Genomic DNA, 21,677 nt, shown 5'->3' with positions numbered 1-21,677 from the left:
AAGCAGAGTATCAAATAGTAACAAAGGATCGCGCCCAAAGAGCAAATGAAAGGGCGAATAGTTGGCAGTTTCTTGGCACGATGAATTATAGGCAAGCGTGACAGGGCAATGTCCCAATTGGTGTTGCAGTCGGAAGCGTACATTGAAAGCATGTCTGTAACTGTACGGTTGACGAGTTCGGTGAGCCCGTTGGTATGGGGATGATAAGACGCGCTAAAGTTATGACGGGTAGCACAAGATTGCAGTAGGTCGTCGACCACACGAGATAGAAAGCAGTGACCATGATGGTCTGTGAGTAGGTGAGAAGGAGCACCATGCTGAAGAATGACGTCGTATAGAAGGAAATCAGCAACATTGGTCGCGCAACTGGTCGGCAGCACTAGGTTGATTGCGTACCGAGTGGCATAATCTGTGGATACTGCGATCCGATTATTTCCATTTGCCGAAAATTGAAAAGAACCGAGCAAGTCCAATCCCAGTAGATGAAAATGTCGAGCTCGGACGTCAATAGGCTGGAGGCGGCAAACAGGGGGAGTCGTAGGTTTTTTTGACGTTGGCAGAGGTCGCGAGCCGCAATGTATTGACGAACGGAGCGATACAGGCCTTTCCACAAAAACCGTAAACACGGTCATAGGTTCGGGTCACGCCTAAGTGTCCTGAGGTTGGGGCGTCGGAAGCTCTTGAAGAACGTTTTTGCGAAGATGATGTGAAACGACGAGTAAAAGTTGTGCGCCCTGTCGGAGTAGATACCGGTGATACAAAACGTTGTCTTGCAGCAGGAACATGCTAAGGGAAACGTTGTCTTGCAGCAAGAACACGCTAAAGGAAAAGTCGCCCTTGCGGTATACTGAAGGCGGTCAATGATGGGGAGTAGTGATAGCGAGATCTCGTTTTTGTTCATCTGACACGTGCATAAAGTCTGTGATGGCGAAAATACAGGCTTGATTGATTGATTGATTGATTAATTGATATATGGGGTTTAACGTCCCAAAACCACCATATGACTATGAGAGACGCCGTAGTGGAGGTCTCCGGAAATTTCGACCACCTGGAGTTCTTTAACATGCACCCAAATCTGAGCACACGGGCCTACAACATTTCCGCCTCCTTCGGATATGCAGCCGCCGCAGCCGGGATTTGATCCCGTGACCTGCAGGTCAGCAGCCGAGTACCTTAGCCACTTGACAACTGCGGCGGGGCGAAAATACAGGCGTCAGCTACCAATTCAGTGGAGTCGCGTGGTTCAACCGGGTGCCGGGATAAGCAGTCGGCATCGCTGTGCAACTTCACAGATTTGAACACCACGGAGAACGTGTACTCATGCAGCCATAACGCCCAGCGGCCGAGTCTTCCAGTAGGGTCATTCAGTGTTGACAGCCAGCTCAACGCATGATGATCGGTGATGACTGCAAACGGGTGTTCATACAGGCACGGACGAAATCAACGAAGGCCCAGACGAGAGAAACATTCCCGCTTGGTAATGGAATAATTCCTCTCTGACTGTGACAGAAGGCGGCTGGCATATGCTACAGCATGGTCTGTGCCACTATGTACCTGAGGGAGTATAGCACCATTGACATGGCCGCTTGCATCAGTGCGAAGCTCTCCTTGTGCAGCTGAGTTGAAGTGGACCAGCACTGGTGGTGAAGTGAGAGCGGAAATCATTGATGCGAAGGAATGTGCTTGGTTCGCCCCCAGAAAAAAGCCATGTCCTTTTCGAAGAGATCCGAAAAGGGTCGAGTAGTATCCGCGAAGTTGGCGACAAAGCGGCGGAAGTATGAGCAGAGCCCCAGGAAGCTGTGGACTTTTTTTTTGTAGAGCGCGGAACGGAGAACTCACCAACAGCAGCGCGGGCTTTGTCGGGGTCGGGTTGGACTCCAGTAGCATCGACAAGGTGGCCAAGTAGCCTAATTTGACGGCACCCAAAAGTGTATTTATACGAATTCAGATAGAGGCCAGAACGGCGAAATACGTCAAGAATGGCTGACCGACGTGAGAGGTGGCTCTCAAACGTGGCCGAGAACACGATGAGAGCGTTCAAATAGCAAAGGAAGGTTAACCATTTCAAAACGCGTAGTATAGAGCCCCTCATGCGTTCGAAAGTTGCAGGAGAATTACATAGCCCAAAAGCCATGACCTTAAATTGCTAAAGGTGTGATGAATGCTGTCTTCTCGTGTTCGTGGTCATCTACTGAAATTCGCCAATATCCGGATCGAAGATAGAGTGACAAAAAATGCTTGGCGCCATGGAGGCAGTCGAGCGCGTCGTCGATTCGAGGCAGGGGATAGACGTCTTTTAAATGCGAAGCATCACATCTATCTATCTATCTATCTATCTATCTATCTATCTATCTATCTATCTATCTATCTATCTATCTATCTATCTATCTATCTATCTATCTATCTATCTATCTATCTATCTATCTATCTATCTATCTATCTATCTATCTATCTATCTATCTATCTATCTATCTATCTATCTATCTATCTATCTATCTATCTATCTATCTATCTATCTATCTATCTATCTATCTATCTATCTATCTATCTATCCGCCTACAACTTTTAGCTCTCCTGGCCGTTTCGATAGCGGTATTGAGATGAAACTGGGTATAGCATAACAGGACTGTATGAAGAACACATTTGACTAGTCATAACATAAAAATTATGAAATTTATGACATGAATGTCATGATTTGCATTTCACGGTGCTGCAGCTCTGCGGTGGTTTCGTACACATGCCATTTTGCCAAGCCGGTATGGTATGACATGATTGATGGTGAACGAAAGCGACAGACCCTAACACGAAAATGATGATATGCTTGTCATGTGACAACATGACTACATGCCATGCTCACGATGCGCTCTCGGCCATTTCGCTAGCCTCAGTTATACCAAATTTGGTATTACATTACGTGAATTATTGGCGAAGGCATGTGACAGGTGCAAACGTAATAATCATGAGATGCGTGCCATGTAACAACATGCCGACATGCCGCGCTCATGATGCACTGGCGGCCATTTCGCTAGCTTCTCTTAAGCCAAATTTTGTGTTACAGGACGTGAATGGATGACGAAGGCATGATACTGGTGCAAACATGATAAACATAAGATGCGCGTCATGTAACAACATGACTACATGCTACGCTTATGATGCGCTCGTGATCGTTTCGCTAGCTTCACATGTACCAAACTTGTTATAACGCATCGCGAATGGACGACATAGGCAAATGACACGTCCAAACATGATAATCACCACAAGCGTGTCATGTAAAAACATGATTACACACCGCATTGTTGATGCACTCACGGCCGTTTCGCTAGCTTCACACATGCCAAACTTGGTATTATGTGACGAGAATGGATGACGAAGGTATTCGGCTGGTGCAAGCATGATAATCACGAGATACGTGTCATGTGAGATCATGACTACATGCAACAGTCAAGGCACCATTACATTTTGACGTGACAGCGTACGCGTGGTCGCCGGCGTTCATTTAGTCGCGTCAGGCCGGCGTTGCCACGCCAGGTGCCATCCCTGCCATATATTCGCAGGTGCGCGCCATGCTGCGTTGATTTGGCGCATGCGGGTTTCAGCGCGTACGGCGCCCCTCCGTCACGAAAAGAAGCGAGGTGCAGTGTTGTCTGTGTAGCGCATCGGCGCGGAATGCAGCATGTCATTTGGTATATGTGGAGCGGGCAAAACGGCCACGAGCGTATCAGGAAAGGCCCATTTTACTCCGTTGTAGCGTTGACGCGTGCGCACGCTGGGCCCAGCGACGCAACGCTAGCAAAACGCGAGTGCTCTAAAGTCTGACGCCAGGCGCCACCAGCGTCCGTCAGCGCGGAACGACGGCAACCGGCGCGAAATGCAGCACGTCGCATTTGCAGCATGCCTCACACGATACGACCACGTTGCACCGCTGAGCCCAGTGTGCGTGTGTGTAAACGCTTCAATGAAGTATATTGGACCTTTCATGAAGCGCTCGCGGCTGTTTCGCTAGCTCCACATATACCAAATTTGGTGTTACGTAACGTCGTTCGATGGCAAAATATATGACTGGTGCAAACACGATAATCCTGACACGCGTGTTATGTAAGAACATGACAACATACCGCGCTCATAGCGTGCTCACGGCCGCTTCGCTAGCTCCACATATTGTAACAGATTCAAGAGAATGAAAACCGAAAGCTAGTTTATTATGGACAAACTAGTGCACTGAAAGTTATGTGCAAAAAAATGTAAGAGCCCGCTAGAGCGTTCCAAACAAAAACCGTTCGTTTAACCAACAGTGACTCGTGCCTGTGAATGAGAGGCATGAGTCGTGCGGCCACAAGTACGAGTGCGAATAAGGCTGCGGACGTTGATTCTTCATATTATCGGATAGTGTAATTATTCTCTGTGGCATTAGTCCTTCAAAATACGCATCATTCCGATGCGCGATGGAGGGAGGCAAACAAAAAAAGGAAGCTTTTTCATTGCTTCTCATAATAGCGCTTTATACGAACGACACGTACGACTTCTGCTCTGCTTCGTCGCTTTGAACGGATGTGTCCATCTGCAATGACTTCGTAGTTTTGGTCACTAATACATCGGAGAACCTTATAGGGACCAAAGTATCGACAAAGCAGCTTTTCTGATAAGGTGCGGCGCTGGATTGGTGTCCACATCCACACTCGCTCGCCTGGGTCGTACTGAACTTTTCTGTGGCGCAGGTTGTAGTAGCTTGCGTCCTTGTTTTGCTGTTGATGTATTTGGTGTCGTGCGAACTGGCGTGCTTCTTCAACCTTTTGCAAAAGTCGTCAACTTCAGATGGCTCGTAATTGTTGTCTACTGGCAACACGGTATCGAGTGTCGTAGTGACAGTGCAACCGTAGACCAGCTGAAATGGTGTGACGCGGATGGTCTTTTGCACGGGCGTACTGTAGGTGAAGGCTTCGTATGGCAAGATTTCGTTACACAATTTAGGCTCAATGTCAACGTACATCGACAGCATGTCAGCGATGGTGCGGTTCAGGCATTCTGTCAACCGGTTGGTTTGGGGATGGTATGCTGTGGTCTTCCTATGACTGGTGATAGTCATTGTCATTAAGGACTGCATTGAATCAGCCGTGAACGCTGCTCCTCGATCGGTAATCACGACTAGTGGGGCTCCATGGCAAAGAATATTATTCTGAACGAGAAACTTCACGACTTCCGTTGCCATTCCTCGCTCAAGGCAGCCGGTTTCAGCATATCGTGTGAAATAGTCAGTAGCAACTATTATCCGTCTTTTTCCTGATGCCGACATTGGAAACAGTCTGAGGAGGTTCATTCCAACCTGTTTAAAGGGAGTCACAGGAGGCTCTATAGGCTGGAGAATGCCAGCCGTCTTGAGGGGTGGTGTTTTGCCCATTAGATACCCCCGACATGTCTTGACGTAATGCTTCACGGACGCTAGCAACTTGGGACCATAATATTTCTGATGAACTTTGGTGAATGTTCGACTCACGCCCAAGTGACCCGCAGACGGTTGATCATGACAGGCTTCTAAGACATCATGTCTCATGGCTGATGGTACAACGAGTAGGAACGTCTCCTTGTTGTGTTCGAAATTCCTCTTGTAAAGTGCATTATCTCGGAGACAGATTGACGATAACCCTCTCCTAAATACGCGAGGAACTTTTTCGTCGTGCCCTTCGATATACTTTATCAATGGGAGCAGTTCCATGTCAGCCCGCTGATGCTCGGCGATTTCTGAGGTTTTTATCACACAAAGGAGTGCTCTTCTTCTGAAAGAGTCGAGTCGACTGGTGAACGTGATAAGCAGTCAGCATCATCCTGCATTTTGCCAGACCTATATACGACCATAATGTCATATTTTTGGAGCCTCAGACTCTATCTTGCAAGCCATCCCGATGGGTATTTTCGTCTTGCCAGCCAACAAAGTGAGTGGCGGTCGCTGACGGCACGGAACGGCCTGCCTTAGAGGTATCGCCTGAACTTGCTGATCGTTCATATGACTGCCAAGAACTCTTTTTCGGTTGCATAGTAGTTTCTTTCCGCTCTTGAGAGGGTGCGGCTTGCATATGATATCGCCTTTTCTCCTCTATTTTGCCATTGCACCTGGACCGCACCTAGGGCAAGATTGCTGGCATCTGTATAAACTTACGTATCAGCAGTTTCGTCAAAGTGGGCCAGGATAGGTGGGGCTTGCCAATGTTTTTTTAGTTCGTTGAAAGCACTCTCTTGTTCGGTGCACCAAATAAATGGCACGACCTCTTTCTTGAGTCTTGTTATAGGTTCGGCAATTTAAGCAAATTTTTTCCCAAACCGGCTTTAATAAGCACATAAACCCAAAAGTCGGCGTACCTCCTTCTTGTCTTTTGGCTTGGAAAACAGACCAACGGCCACAGTCTTGTAGGGGTCCGGGCCAACACCTTGAGCACTGATTACATGACCAAGGAAACGAAGCTTCTCGAATCAAACTGGCATTTTTCCGGTTTAATCGTCAAGCCGGCTGACTGGATAGCCTGAATTGTACCAAAGTTGCTCTACATGCTGTCCAAACGTTGCTATAAAAACCACAACGTCGTCCTGGTATACTAAGCACGACTGCCATTTGAGGCCTGACGCTGTCCATTATGCGCTGGAATGTTGTAGGTGCACAATAGAGGCCGAATGAGAGTGCTTTGAACTCATATAGACCATCCGGGGTTACGAAAGCACTCTTTTCATGGTCCCTTTCGTCCACTTAAATTTGGCAATAACCACTTTTTAAATCTAATGAAGAGAAATACCTTGCGTGCCGTAGCCGAACCAACGTATCATCAATACGTGGCAAAGGGTAGACATCCCGCTTGGACACGCTGTTCAGTTTTGTGTAATCAACGCAGAATCTCAACGTGTTGTCCTTTTTCCTCAGAACGACTACAGGCGACGCCAACAGACTATTAGATGGCTGTAAGACATCGTCCTCCAGCATCTCTTTCAGTAAGCTCTTTATGATCTGTCGTTCCTTCGGTGATACTCTGTACGGTTGTTGGTGTGCCGGCCTTGTGGCTTCATCTGTTATTATTCCGTGTTTAACAACATGAGTCCGCCGTACTTTTGACGAGGTAGAGATACATCCGGCAAAGTCTAGCTCTTATGAGGTCTTGAATGATTTTCTTTTTGTCTAGTTATAGATTTTGGCTGATTGCAACTCTTGCCGCGACTTCAGGTGTAGGTTCCGAAGCAGGTGGCCCTGACCACATAAGTCTTTCCCTGTTTCAAAACCGTGCAGGAAGGCAATATCAGAGTGCTTTACAGCATGATGAATTTAGTTTCCAAACTTCATGAACAATATATCGGCACATCCACCATGTAATTGAATAATGCCTCGAGCTACAGAAATGCCTTTCTTGAGCAGTAATTTGATGTCTGCATTCGCTATACCTTCAGAATCAATGAATGACTCATTTTTTACACTGACCATTACGCTGCATCGTGGCGGCACGGTAACATCACAATCTATAACATGTAATACGTTTGTGGCTCATTTGTGTCTATGGCCAGTTTCGTCGAAAAAGATACACTAGAATTCTACAGGTTGATTAAAGCTTCCTTTGCTAGCAGAAAATCCATTCCGAGTATTACATCTGTAGAGCATTCCAGAAGTACGGCAAAGCCTGCAACGTAAGTAGCGTCTTGAATTGTGATTCTTGCGGCCCATCTTCCCAGAGGCGTAATGAGATGACCCCCAGTCATGCGTATTTGGGTTCTACTTCAAGGCGTCACTACTTTCTTTATATCCTTTGCGGCAGCGTGACTGACAACCAAATAATCGGCACCTGTGTGAACTAAAACGTTAAATTCACACCCGTCTACGGTTAAGCGTAAGTCTGAAGAAATTTTGTCTTTGCCTAACCTAGTTGTAGTGTTCCGCTCGTCGATGCTGCACTGGGACTTTGACGGAGGATCTTCAGTTGGTCGGACATCAGCGGCTTTGCCTCTACAGGTTACTGGCTTCAGTTTTCCTGATGGGGACTGCTTGAACGACGGTGTGTTCAGGTTGAAGGTGGAGAAGGTGAACTACATCATCGAGGACTTGGTGATCGATAGTGAGCAGGTGCTAGTGATCTAGGCTGATGCTGGAAACTAGAACTTGGAAACAGATGGCCGGACAAGTAATCGTCGATTTCAACGGGTCTTCCGCCATTTTGGCGGCATGGCGCATTTCGAGGAAACCAATGGAGACCAACTCGTCGATAAGGGCACTTTCTGTACAGGTGTCCAAGTTCGCCGCAGTGAAAACAGAGCAGCGTACTGTCGGGTGTGCGCCACACGTCACTTTTCAGTGGCCTCGAACTAGCTAGATAGTGACCACGCGAAGCTTCGCGACCAGCTTCGCGACCACGCGAAGCTGGTCGGCCGCCACTGGGAGCTGCAAACAAAGCAGTATCCACGGCGGGCTGGCGCACAGCATCGGCGGAAGTCGGTACGGGGCGTTCATGCAGCTGCTGTTCGAGTCGAACAGGTTGCGCATCGGGTTCCGTTTGTAGAATAGCATGGCGAACTTCATCTCTGATCAGAATAGTGAGAGACGAAAATGGTGGTGCGACTTGGGGGGCAGTAGCTTCTGGAGCTCTTCCTTCACAGTGAATTGCACCCTTTCCTTCGACGCTTCGCTGCTCCTTGCCCAGGTTTGCTGAGAGGACATCCGCCGGAACACTACTGGCATCATGATTTTAGTGACGGGAGCGCTGCTTCAATGCCCGCTCTATGAAGGTGGCTTCGGTGCGGAATTCAGCAACTATACGAGGTTGGTTACGTACCAAACTGGCAAATAACTTCTGTTTGACACCTCGCATCAAGTGACGCAGCTTTTTCTCTTTGGTCATGTTCGGGTCAGCGCGTTTGAAAAGGCGGGACATGTCCTCAATATACATGCCAACGCTTTCAATCGTGCGCTGGTTACGGGAGTGTACAGCGTTCTCCGCCTTTTCCCAACGATCGGTGCTGGCATATGTAGCTACTATTTGTTGTCGAAATTCTTCCCTTGTCGGTATGAAGGCTTCGTGGTGTTCATACCACGTTCTCGCTGCATCACCTAATGCGACGTACACGCGACGCAGTTTCCTTGCTTCGTCCCAGCTATTGGTCTTCGCAACCCGCTCGAAGTGCTCTAACCAATCGTCTACATGTTCGAACGTGTCGCCGAGGAAGGGCTCAGGCAAGCCTCAGGCAAGCACGGGGGGGGGGGGCAGAATAAGTTCCGATGATGTCACCTGGCAAGCCATCGTTCCGTTGTCTGTGTACGCTGCTTGTGTTGCTGGAGCACTGGGGAGGGGTGAGAATTCAGGCGGCTCTCCTCGAACGTGGCGGCTTGAACCCAGGTGTACCGAAGTCAGTTCGCCACATTCCAGTCGTTGAGAATCGGGGCTTCGCTCTCTTGCGCCAAGGGGGCTTCCAATCATACCCCGCACCGTCCACCAGAATGTAATGGATTTAAGAGAATAAACACCAAAAACAAGTCTATTATGGGCGAACTTGTTCCCTGAAAATTCTGCAAAAAATGTAAGAGTCCGTTAAAGCGTTCCAAAATGAAAATTGTTCATCCGCCAACGCACCTTCTTCTTCATCGCAGGTCCAACCCAGAGTGACTCGTGTCCGTGAACGAGAGGCATGAGTCATGCGGCCACAAGCACGAGCACGCATAAAACTGTGGACGCTGATTCTTCATAATATCGGATAGTGTAATTAGTCTCTGTGGCAATATACTAAATTTGGTATCACGTGGGATGGATAGATGACGAAGGTAAACAACACATCCAAACATGATCATCATGACACGGAAGCCGTGTACGGCATCATTTACCTCCACCTCGTAACGTTGTGCTGACTTTAAAATGACATGTAAACATTTCTCATTCGTGATTCGCATATCATCGATCCCCACTGTACGTGGGATCTGCCATTTTTTTGAGTGATTCGATTTAGGTGGCGATGATATTGTGACACCCAACAACTCAACAAACGCTGCTGCTGCTATAGGCTGAGCCATGGCACGACCACCAAAAAAAGAAACGCTTCACAAAACTGCGGAAAAACACAAAGAAGTCGGCGTGAACACTGCTGCCGGCTGCGGCGTTTTGTAGCTTCTGTCACCATATGGACGCGCGCGCCGCTGCTTGAGGCGTTCTCGTCAGCGGAGAGTTAAAAGCATAGAAAACTCTACGGCTAGAAGCGCAGTGTGCCCATGGATAACTCGTTTTGGCGATTAAGAAAAAGCTGCCTGGTGGACCTACTGCACATGTAACACTACGCGAAGTAGTTAATTTTGCCGCGCCTTTTGTGACGCCGTGAAAAGTGACGGGTGTGATTCTCAGCTTTTATGTAGACGCAAACGCCACTTAGCGTTTAAGGTACACGTAAAAAGGCGGGACTTTCTTGTGCGCTCAAAAACACAAACTCGCAGTGAAAACATTGGCAGATCCCACGCACAGTGGAAATCGATGATATGTGAAGCACGAATGATGAGGGTTGATATTGTTACGGAGATGAAGTAAAGGCAGAGGAAGGACACAATCAGCTGACAGACACGCGAGTGTGCCAATCAGCCATTGTGGCTCTTGCCTGTGGTTTTTCCTCTGTAAATGCATTTTGCACAGAAGTCACCAACCCCGTTACATATTGGTGATAAGTGCTGGGTAACCATCAGGCAACGGAGCTCCACAGCAGACGTTCCATCGGTTTTCTAGCCACGGCCAATGCTGCGCCCTCAGCGTCAACGTCAGCGTCTCCGACGAACACAGCGTCACAACCATACGTTTTCATGCCACTTAAGGATCCCGGTACTTTCTGCGGGACTGATGGCGTCGACGTTGACAATTTGTTGGACATGTTCGAACGAGTGAGTGTGCCGAACAGATGAGATCCCACACTTCAGTTGGCTAATGTGCTGTTTTACTTGAGAGGCACGGCCAAGGTGTGGTATGAAAACAACGAAGAAGAGCTCACAAGCTGCAACCAGTGCAAATTAAAGATGCGAGAGGTGTTTGCAAAACCGCCAATCGTAAGAGTGCCGCCAAAAAGAAATTGGTCTGCTGGGCCTAATCCTTCACGGAATCATACTTCGCATACATTCAAGCTGGCTCTCTGCCGAAAGGCCGAAAGTGACATGACAGAAGGTGACAAGGTTGGACATGTCCTGAAAGGGATTGCCGACGACGCGTTCAATCTCCTGATGTGCAAGGGCTGTTCCACCATGGACGCGCTCATCAAAGAGTGTCGTCAGTTTGAGCAAGTGAAAAGTCGCCGCATTCTGCAAACGTTCACCCGACTTCCAAAGCATCGCTGCAACACCGACTTGCGAGGACCAGCCCGCACCACAACATCTGTCGCCGCCGGGAAACCTGACAGGCATTGGTCCTCGCGAACTGGAAGAAATGGTGCCCTCGGCGTTCTATTCGCGTAGTACTGATGCCACTCCTGCTACTGTTCCTCTTGTTCACGCCATCGTGCGCCAGGAGCTTGAAAACATCGGTGTGCATTCCGTGTGCCATGTCACCGTACCCAGAGTTAGCGAACGCCTTTTCGCGATGCCCTCCTCCAACCGACGGTTTCCTCCCCGTACTCGAAACCCGGCTGAGTGGCGAACTGCAGATGACCGCCCTATATGTTTCACCTGCCACCGCATTGGGCACATAGTTCATTACTGACGCAACACATGGTCCTCGGCACGTCGTGCAACGACCAATATGACCCGTTTCGACGGTACCGCCTGCACCTTTTCACCTGCCGAAGAGTCCAATGCCGTTTACCATTCTCGGAACGCTTGGTACAGCCGCTCGCCTTCACCACGTGGGCACCAGTCTCATTCGCCGCAAATACGTCGCCCATCGTCCCGTTCACCGCAGTCACAGCGCTTCTCGTCCCCCGTGGCTTCCGGCCGCATTGTCTCGAAACACTGAGAAACGCAGCCCCCGGAGGTGGTGCTGCATTGACGACTTCCGCAGCAAATCCTTTCTCTGTTCGCATCAGACAAATTTTAATAGACGTTGTAGTAGCTGGCGTACCTTTACAAGCACTTGTAGACACCGGCGCAAACATTTCGGTCATAGGTTCAAGCCTACGCACAGGTTTAAAGAAAGTTCCGACACCAGCGGCTGCACAAATGTTCCGTGTGGCCGATGGCGGCACGCCGGTGGTTCTCGGTCTGTGCACTATCCGCTCATGTATAAAGGACCACACTACTTCTGTCATTTTAGCAGTGACTGACCATTGAAGTTATCAGTGATTGACCCTTATGAAGTTGTTCTAGGCCTAAACTTCTTGTCGAATTATTCTGCTCTTATCAATTGTGCTACCGGCGTCCTTCAGCTAGAGCTACCTCAGATAGTTGCTGAACCCCCCACTACCCCGCCGCGCATGTGCTCTCTTTAGGATGTGCGACTGTCTCCTCAGGCAGCCACCTACGTCGCTTTGACCGCACAGCCGCACGTTCCCGATGGTCAATATGTCCTCCTTCCTCCCGCACACTTCCTTTTGTGCCACGAAATCGCCATTCCCCATACGCTTGTGACTGTCACTGATAACTGTACCTCGCTCCCACTTCTCAATTTCAGCTTGTGCCCTCAAGTGCTTCCTCGTGGCATGTTCTTTGCCAGCGTAACTAATGCTAACGAATTCAAAATAGCGGCTCTCACCACCGAGATTGATTTAATTCAGTCTCCTGTAGCTAACAGCACCTGTTCTTTGCCAAATCGTTTCTCAAAGATGATTGCATCCGACCTCAATCCTGCGCAAGCCAACGACATCCATCGCCTTCTCGCGTCCTATGCCGACATTTTTTATTTTGACGAGCTACCCGAGTGGCCACCTCGGCGAGCTACCGTCTTTCTGTTCCGGTCATCTAGCTGGCGGGTGATTCAGCGAGTGGCCGGGACAGGTCAGCGTCGCGCCGCCGATCTTCAACGGGCCCGGGCTCGCAGACACCCATCTGCCTAGCCAAGTGCTCACGGGCCTGAGGAGGCTGGGTGTGCCAGGAGTGCCTACCGGCACGCGTCTCCTCACCAGGAAGGCGCCTCCAAACAACGCTGCCAAGCGATTCACCAGCGAGGATCTTTTGACAGCGTCCGACTGTGCGTAAGCAACCGCCAGATTTTAGACAGACGTTAGCTAGACGGGGTTTGAGGGACCGAATTGTTCTTAAAAATGGTAGCTTTCTGTATGTACTGTATGTGGTTGAGTGTGTAATGAAGGGTGTTTTTGTGCCACACGCAGTGTCCCCTTCACGCGTTAATCCCACTTGACTCAAACAAAACGCGCCGGGCGACAACGTGCCAATGTGCATATTTTCCTGCTTGGACTACTGACTGCAGTAATGTACAAAATAAAACAAATGAATGCCACGGAAACAATTGGGTAGATAAATATGCACAGAATTGTAAATAACGCAAAAAGCGCTTCCTAATTCCGGTTGTGCCCGAATTGTGTGCAAGGCCTGCTGTCATGCTGGAAAAATATTATAAACAGGTCCTCAGTACGAATTTCTCAGTAATATGAAAGATGTTTTCAAAAACGCGCTTTCACTTATGGTTTCGCTTGCATTGCATTCTGCAACCAAGCCTGCTCAGCTCACCTAAAAGCACGAAGTAAAATGTGCAGACAAAATAGTTCTGCCTATCAATACCGAATCACCAGCACCAACTGAGGCATGTCCTGTCACTGGCAATATTATTTTATGGCGTTTTCTTGATTAAAAAAAACAGGAATATCAAGAGAATGAAGTCGGCAAGCAGCGAACGAAACCTGTGGCTATATGCGATTTTTTCGTTTAATAGGTGACCTTCCCCTCATATTCTATGTTTTCGGTGTTTGAGAAGTACTACAGTAAATAGCGCGGTGTGGAGTGGCGAGGTCAAAACAGAAAAGCGCCAGCAGTAAGTAATAACGAACACAAGTTGCTGCGGATGTGTAGGTCGTAAAGGCTTAAAGGCTCTTCGCAAGCACTTCTGACGTATGATGACGCGATGAACGTTCTGAAGTCGTCCCTTTCATAGAAGCGGAACGCATTCCTAATTTAGTTCCGGTACTGTTTGCACAGTGACCGTGTAGAGCTAGTGCATGAACTAGGCACGAAAACTGATACTTGAGGTACAAATCTGGAAGCTGCTTTACTCGTACACAAAATAGGTACTGCATACATTCACCGGCTTTGGCTATTCGCGTACTAAATTTAACTATCTTAATCACTCACGGCTTTTTGCCACGCAAAATTGAACGGGAGGCTTACTCATGTGAGCATCAAGACTCACAGATAAATCAATCTAGTTTTTTTTTCTTTCTCTCGCTCAACTTGAAAAACTCAAATAGTCGCGGTAATATCGAGGCCGTTCACAGCGTTTCAAAATGACCGCAAACGTGAGAAAACAAGCAGCGACATTTGCTGTTTCAAACAAGTCCAAAACTTCGATTATCTCAACAAAGCTTCCGGCTGCCACAACTCATAGGCGCCACGGTAACTAGAAGATTTGAATAAAAAACAAAAATAGAAGAAAATATTGTCTTCCTACTATTCCACAAAGATTGTTAACTGTTCAAACAAGCGGAACCCATGTTCATCGCTGGGTTAATCCCGACAATTCATTAAAGTCTTCTTCAAATACTGATGGCGCCTGTCCAGAAGTTGTATTCCGTATTTGCCGTAAGCGTGTTCCCTTCATTCTTAGCCGAGAGCGGTGGTGAGTAGCGATATTTGCCCAATTTTGGTTGCATGTCCGCGCCAAGAATTCTCGCCCTTCTAGCATGATCTTCACCAAGCTTCCTGTCCCGGGTACTTTATGTCTTCTGTCGAAACTACTTACCTTATTATTAGCAGCTTCCGAAGGGTCTAATACGAGCAGCACCGCACCGAACAGTGAAAAGAAACGTGACACTTACCTGCACTGCTCGTCTGGCGGTGGTGGGTCGGGAAACATAGCCGCCAGGAAAGCCATACCGCACGTAAAGTAGCTGCCAGCGTATTCGCGGATGTGACAGCGTGGCACCGAACTCCGGAACCGCCTTCGCGCTGCGTAAAGAATAGCCGTACGGAGTGCACGACCTGTGTTTACTATCTTTGTCACTTAGTGCGCAGTTTCAGCGTGTAGTGCGCGGCCAACTCGCGAAGTTCATCTACTTACCTGTTGTTACCCTCTTTAAGAGACACAGGGAATGTATAATTGTGGTGTCGGCGTCAATGTCGGCGTTGTTGATTGAGAGCTAAAAATCATCTTATGCGTGGCCGAAAATTCGAGAACGATGCAAATAAATAATGAAAAAAAAAACCGGAGCTGAGTTATCGACTGAACCAGTGGTGAACAGTGGTGGCGAATGAGTGCCAGGTCATAGTAGCTAGGGGATGCGGTCAGTGGTGGTGTTAGGTGGCTGTATAAGGGCCGAAAGATGTTCACACTAAAAGTGCGTGAAACATTTAATTCCTAAATTAATATTAGTGACGTGAGTTGTGCGTGATGACGATAGATGAGCAGTTCTTGCAATAAAGTACAGTATGGAGGTAGCTTGAAAGCCTCACAAACGCCCTTGAGACCAATTGGCTCTGCGGTACAAGCTTTCTTTTAATAAATTAAGCTATAGCAGCATCGCTGTCTCCCAAGAGGCCATGCTGACGGATCACCTGTGTAGATGACGTGACAGCTTCGAAGTTCTTCGAAATAGCGTAAGAAACATTCAAACTTAAGAAAGGATCTTTGCCTCGGAACATTACTGGATGTTGTGGGATTCGCTGTCGAAATGTTACCGGAAAATGTTTCTTCCTAAGTACTTCAAGTTCCCTGTTTTCCAGCAAGATGTGAAGGAATGAGATTGGCCGGCCACATTTATCACGGCTGGGTAGTCCATCACCGTACAAAAGGTATGCGTGTGTGCTGTGTGTCGTATTCTAAGTCTGCATATTGTTACTTCATTGTGGCGTATCTTCGATGCGGTTGTTCAGCTACCAGAGTATGACTTAATCGTGTGTAAGTTATCATGTCTTTCTGGATCGCACAATTTTCGCCAGGACGCCCTGAGGTATATACTTTAAAAGGGGCTTCAAGTCCGTTACAGTAACACCGATAAGTGCATTAGAAGCAGTTACATGGGCAGATGTGGCTAGCTGGTCAGCTAAGCCATCGCCTTCAATGTCTCTTTGTCCAAGCACCAAGCACTGCACGATATGTTGGCTGGACGCATACATAGTGCAAAGTAAAAACTACAGTTCCATCACTACGGCTTTTTCGGATAGAGTGATATAATCATTATTAGAGATAACCTGCCATCACCGATAAAAATATTGTAATCACGACACAAGCGCAAAGCATTGAATTCCAGGGCAACAAATGGGAATGTTATCGAAGTATAAGGCTAGCAGCTCACTGTCTTGGATTCGACATTACGTAACTCAACAAAACAATGGTCGACCAGTCGGGGAGAAGCTTGCCACGTCCTCCCCGACGGGCTGTGCTCGGAGGCAGCTTCGCAGCTGACGTCCCTGTTGTCTTGTGATCATAGTGCCCTGTGGCGAGCTGTACACCGGGTGGAGCACGCATGTGGGGGAGCCCGCTTGAAGCACCTCGGTTTGTGGATGGCGACTACCACTGTTTACAAACATGACAGATGTCTCTAGGAGCCCTAAAAAGCAACTCAACATGCAAAGAATGCGTGTGTTATTCTTTCCTAACATTTCCAGTCTTTTACACGTGCGGTGTATTTACGGAACGTGATGAAGAAATAAGCTCTAGAATGGTTTCTATGCGAGTGGCATGAATTGCGAAGTTTTGATTTCCCAGTCCACTTTTATATGTACGCGTACGCCCAGTATGCCTCGCCCCGTCTGGCTATCGCACGCACTCGACTAATATCACGTAGTTTCGTACGTTTTCGATTGCGCGAGCTGATGATTACAAGCAGCTGAAAAGCGCCAAATTCCGAGAGTCTCAAATAACGCTTAGTGTCGACACTGTCGCCATGTTTTGCGAATAAATAAATGGCGTGAATGAAACAGCGCCGGAAGTGAAAGGCGGCGAGAGAGCAGCCGTCATTTTGTCTGACGATTGGTTCTTCTGCTTTTTGCTTCGCTACACACCGTTTATCGGCTGATTTTCTTTTAAAGGGCTCCGAAACAACCTCTGAGTGTAATCGAAGGATTCGGGCGTTTGTGACGCCAGCTGTTTGTTCCCGTGACGTGAAGATGTAAAGCGCTCTCGATCGTTCAATATAAGATAGACATACGTTGCGAATTCTCCCCTATCTTGCTTCGCTATGCATTCGCATGCTCCATCTGCCTTGTCTCATATCACCATCGGGCGCGACATATCCACTGGGGAGCTATTCTACAAGTACCCAGTCAGTCTACATGTCGACCTCCGTGGATAACTTTCAGTTACTCGAAAAAGCGGCGAGCCATGACGTCATGGCGCTCTTGACCACGTCGAGGAACCGAACCGAACCCGCCTACACATTCCATGCACAAAGAGAAAGCAAGTGCATGAAATGTACACTAATAGGAGTCTTAAGGAAACTTGGTAAGTATGAAGTTGCATATATGAACGCACTGAGATTTTGGAAGGATAATGCAGGGAATGCATATCGGCTTTCCTGGTGCGTCAGGCGGGCGCTCACGTTAAACCCAACTCAAGGGTCAACGTGATTAGGTATTGGTTCTGGCCTCCAAGATGTGCGGTCAAAAATGGTTCTCTCTGGGCAGCAATAGTTGCAGTGAAACGCACACTGACCTTGCATTTTTGTCGGCTGTTGTGAAAGCTTCGTGACGTTAAAATGACGTTGCGGGAGATTGACCGGGAATGGGGGGCACCTTGCTCGCCGAGCTCGAGCCAGTCATTGGAGGCCGAAGTGGACGGTGCCTTGAATGAATTCATCGAGAATCGCACCCCTGATTTCACCCATTTTTATGCGCTTGCTTCTGCACGAGCAGAGACGGCTAGCCTGTAGCCGAAAAGCTCGAAACCCTGACTGGCTCAACGCTCAGTGATGACACTGTGCACCTGTTTTGTGAAGAAATAAGTAGAAAGTAGGACATAGCCCTTGTCGCAAGGGTGGCGAAGGCGGGAAGGTACACTCTCAAATTTGAACTCCATGTGGTTTAGGGACCCTTGAATGAAACCACTTTGCCTTCCTTGCGGAGTGTCCTTTCCAAACTCACGTGATGTATACGTAATCACCGGCGCACTCTTCGATGCAGTGTTCACTTCCAGTTACAGTGACTCCACGAACTGCGTGCCTCTTGGTTACACGCTTTAGGTTTGCGCCGCTTATCAGAGCATCAACACGACTGCGTTACTACTCTGGTGATTCGGCACCTGCGTGACGTTGCCGATTCGCAAGCGCGCGCACGCGGGATACGCGACGAACAGCAAGGAGTGCAGGCATCTGCTTCATTGCAGACCAAGAGGTGTCTGCTTGTTCGACCAATTGCAACTCATATATCGATGACATCACAGACGCAACACATTCACGTCGCACACGTCACCGAGGGAGCCCGAAAGAAGAAGAGAAGTGATTGTTTATTTTTTAATTTGCGGCACGCCCACGGCTTCATCACTGCCGTCATTAATGGAAGCATTCCGAATACAGTGCGTGCGTTTACTTGAAATGTTTGAAAAAAAATGCGAGTCATTTAGGTTTTTTAGTGGCTAGGCCATACCTGCGCGTTTCGCAGCTAGGGCGGAGCATTTCTCCTTGGGGGCCATGCGGAGCTCGTTGTCGAAGTAGTCGAGGTTTTTCTGAATGGGAATTCCGTTCGGGCAGTGGGTAGACGTCCTCACGTGGTCCACGCATGCCTTGTGACTATGTATGAGGCTGTGCGAATAATATTTTGTGAAAAAACTGGACTAAATGCAGTAAAATAACGACAGTCATAGCACAAAACGGCAGCGATCAAAGTAAAGAGACGCATTTGAAGCAAGAACAATTGTCTCGCTCTACAAATAAACGCTGTCTAAACGATGTTAATCGTTCAGATGTAAAACAATCACCTGTGTTCCTATGCATTCCGCTAAATTTCTTTTGTTGCGTGCTCGCTCTGTTGTCTGAGCGGCCTCACGAGCTGATTATGAGTAATCCGTTTTAGTGGCTGAAGAACGAGGAGCGCATTGCCTGAAGGGTAATGTAGTGCTAACTGTGACAATGACATGAAGTAAAAGTCTAAAGCGGCGTAAAAGCAGAATATATATATATATATATATATATATATATATATATATATATATATATATGTGTGTGTGTGTGTGTGTGTGTGTGTGTGTGTGTGTGTGTGTGTGAGGCTAAACGAAGGTATTGTTGGAATATAATGCGCTAAAATACGCATCGTATCAAAAGCATCCACCTCTCTCTCCCTTTTACCCTTTTGAAAAAAGGCAGCAGCAAAAGGTTGTTTTGACGTTTCGGCTGAGGTCGAGCATTTAAGTATACAGTGTGTTCCCGTCCCTCTTTACGAAGCAAGTTCGAAGTGAAGCGTAGAGCGTGAAGCGTATGATGAAAACAAAGAGTAAAAGGTTAACAAAAAGGTCTCAAGGGACAACAGTAGCTGTAAAACGCGGATATATATTACGGAGTTACTCGCACGACTTTGATCGTGTTCCAACCAATTATCGGCCCGCCTGAAGCAACCGCTGAACAGTCCCGCAAGTCAAAACACGACGAACTCGCCGTCACACTTACTCGCACACAAGGTTCGTGCGCTTGTCGTAATCGGTCTCGTTGGCGCCGGGCAAGTTGAACATGTACATGAGGCCGCACTCGAAGTACTTCTGCAGGTACAGATCCTCGTTGCACGTCGGCGCGGGAGTGGGCGCCGGCGGCGGTGGCACCGTACGGTTCGACACGTCGGGTGCCACGAAGCCCCGGCAGTACTTGTCGAACGGGCCCAGGAGCTCGTCCAGCACTCGCATCGACACCAAGTTGAAAGTGGACGTCGCAGTGGCGCACTGCAGGTCCCTCGTGCACCTCTCCATGTTCCTGTACGCCCTGTGGGAATGTGAATACAAGGCACAACGAGATAAGCAGCGTGGCTCTTTCGGCTATAGCTAGTGATAACATTGGGGCTTGGCAAAACAGCGTTGATGTAAAAGAAGCGCCAGCTATGAGAGGCAGCCATTGTCCAATCGGTTTGTTTGTTTGTTTTTCCACTTGCGCTTGGATTCGAACATATCGGTAAATCAGAGTTTAGAAATGAAGAGCATGTGCTTCCGAAATATTTGTTATTTTACGGTGTTCCTCAATGCCAAATGTCTTAGGAAGAGAAAGCACTCTGAAGTGCGTTACTGCAATTGTACCAAAACGTTCGAGCGGTTACTTACGATACATACCCACAATTTTCTTTTCATAACTCTTTTTTTTTGCGTCATAAACGTTTTTTTTTTCTGGCCTATGCCCCATTCATAAACGGTAAGGCCCTGCGGAGAAATAGTGCCAAACTAAAGAAAAAAGCATGTAAGAAGCGACTATTTTTGTCCCACAACAATAGCCGTCGTCTACCTTGCACACCTTTTCTTGCATTATCACTGTGCTCCCGGAACTTTCTGGCCACGACTGGCTGTCACAAACGCGCGCTCAAAAAAAGGGCGCGCCGCTGAATTCTCGCGACCAAGCGCCAGAAAGACGCCTCAAGGTCAACAATAAAGAAGAAAACAAACATGCAAAGGCTCCCAGGGCGCGGGTCTCTCTCCCCTCGGAATCGTAGTTTGCCGACAAACCGCCCCGCCGCGGTGGTCTAGTGGCTAAGGTACTCGGCTGCTGACCCGCAGTGCGCGGGTTCAAATCCCGGCTGCGGCGGCTGCATTTCCGATGGAGGCGGAAATGTTGTAGGCCCGTGTGCTCAGATTCGGGTGCACGTTAAAGAACCCCAGGTGGTCTAAATTTCCGGAGCCCTCCACTACGGCGTCTTTCATAATCATATAGTGGTTTTGGGACGTTAAACCCCACATATCAATCAGTCAATCGCCGACAAACCTCCTCACATCGGCGGCCGAGCAAGCCCTGGAAGGTTCTCGAGGGAAAGGGGCGTGGTGATACAGATTTGCTTCATGTGTCGCGGACAGCCCTCGAAACTTCTCGCGTTTTTCCCAGCCTACGCTGCGCATCGCGCCGATGGAAACGTGGAGAATTTTCTGGAATCTAGCGCGAAGGGTATTTAACCGAGCCGCGGAGATGGGAGATCAAGAGAAGGAATTTCACGCCAGTGTGCGTAGGGTGTTTCCGCCGCCTTGTCGGCGAAGCCTTTTGTCCTCAGTGACAAAGGAGGAGAAGAAGAGGATTTCCACCTGAGGGGTGAAGACTCGTGCTACAGGCAGGAGTGTGTGTCCACCGCCAGCGAGCGAAAACGTGTGGCAACAGCTGCGCGTGGGAAGCCGAAGAAGTTTGGTGCTTGGAGAGCGGCCAATTGAAGACGCGAGGTTTGCTGGAAGAGAGACTTCGGGGGCAGCGGAACAACAACAGCGCTGGACTTAGAGTGAGCGATGCTTGGAAGAGTATCATTCAGACTTTTGTTCCAAGCACTTTGGACTGAATAAGTTTTCGAACTTTTGAGTCTTTAAATATCGTGGTTGTTCGATGCATGCAACTGCACTGTAGTGCGTATTGTTGTTTGTGTCCATTGTTTCGAGTGTGGCTGATTGTACTGTGTAGTACGTTGTTTGATTGGTGACATATCGTAT

The 21,677-nt window shown here is 48.4% G+C and overlaps 1 protein-coding gene across 1 annotated transcript in view; it reads right to left on the bottom strand.

The window, feature by feature from the left end:
• The window catches only part of LOC119180994 (uncharacterized), a 160,105-nt gene that overhangs the window by 90,421 nt on the left and 48,007 nt on the right, over positions 1-21,677 (bottom strand). Inside the window, exons 8-10 of the mRNA XM_075883682.1 lie at positions 19,684-19,989; positions 18,668-18,822; positions 14,905-15,034 (exon numbers count right to left, since the gene is read on the bottom strand). Of these exons, the coding sequence (XP_075739797.1) occupies positions 14,905-15,034; positions 18,668-18,822; positions 19,684-19,989 (591 nt within the window). The remainder of the gene's footprint in view (positions 1-14,904; positions 15,035-18,667; positions 18,823-19,683; positions 19,990-21,677) is intronic.

The sequence above is a fragment of the Rhipicephalus microplus genome, unplaced genomic scaffold, assembly GCF_043290135.1.
Source record: "Rhipicephalus microplus isolate Deutch F79 unplaced genomic scaffold, USDA_Rmic scaffold_20, whole genome shotgun sequence".
NCBI classification, from domain to species: Eukaryota; Metazoa; Arthropoda; class Arachnida; order Ixodida; family Ixodidae; genus Rhipicephalus; species Rhipicephalus microplus.
The sequence above is the reverse complement of the archived record's forward strand: the minus strand, read 5'-3'. Positions and strand labels throughout refer to the sequence as shown.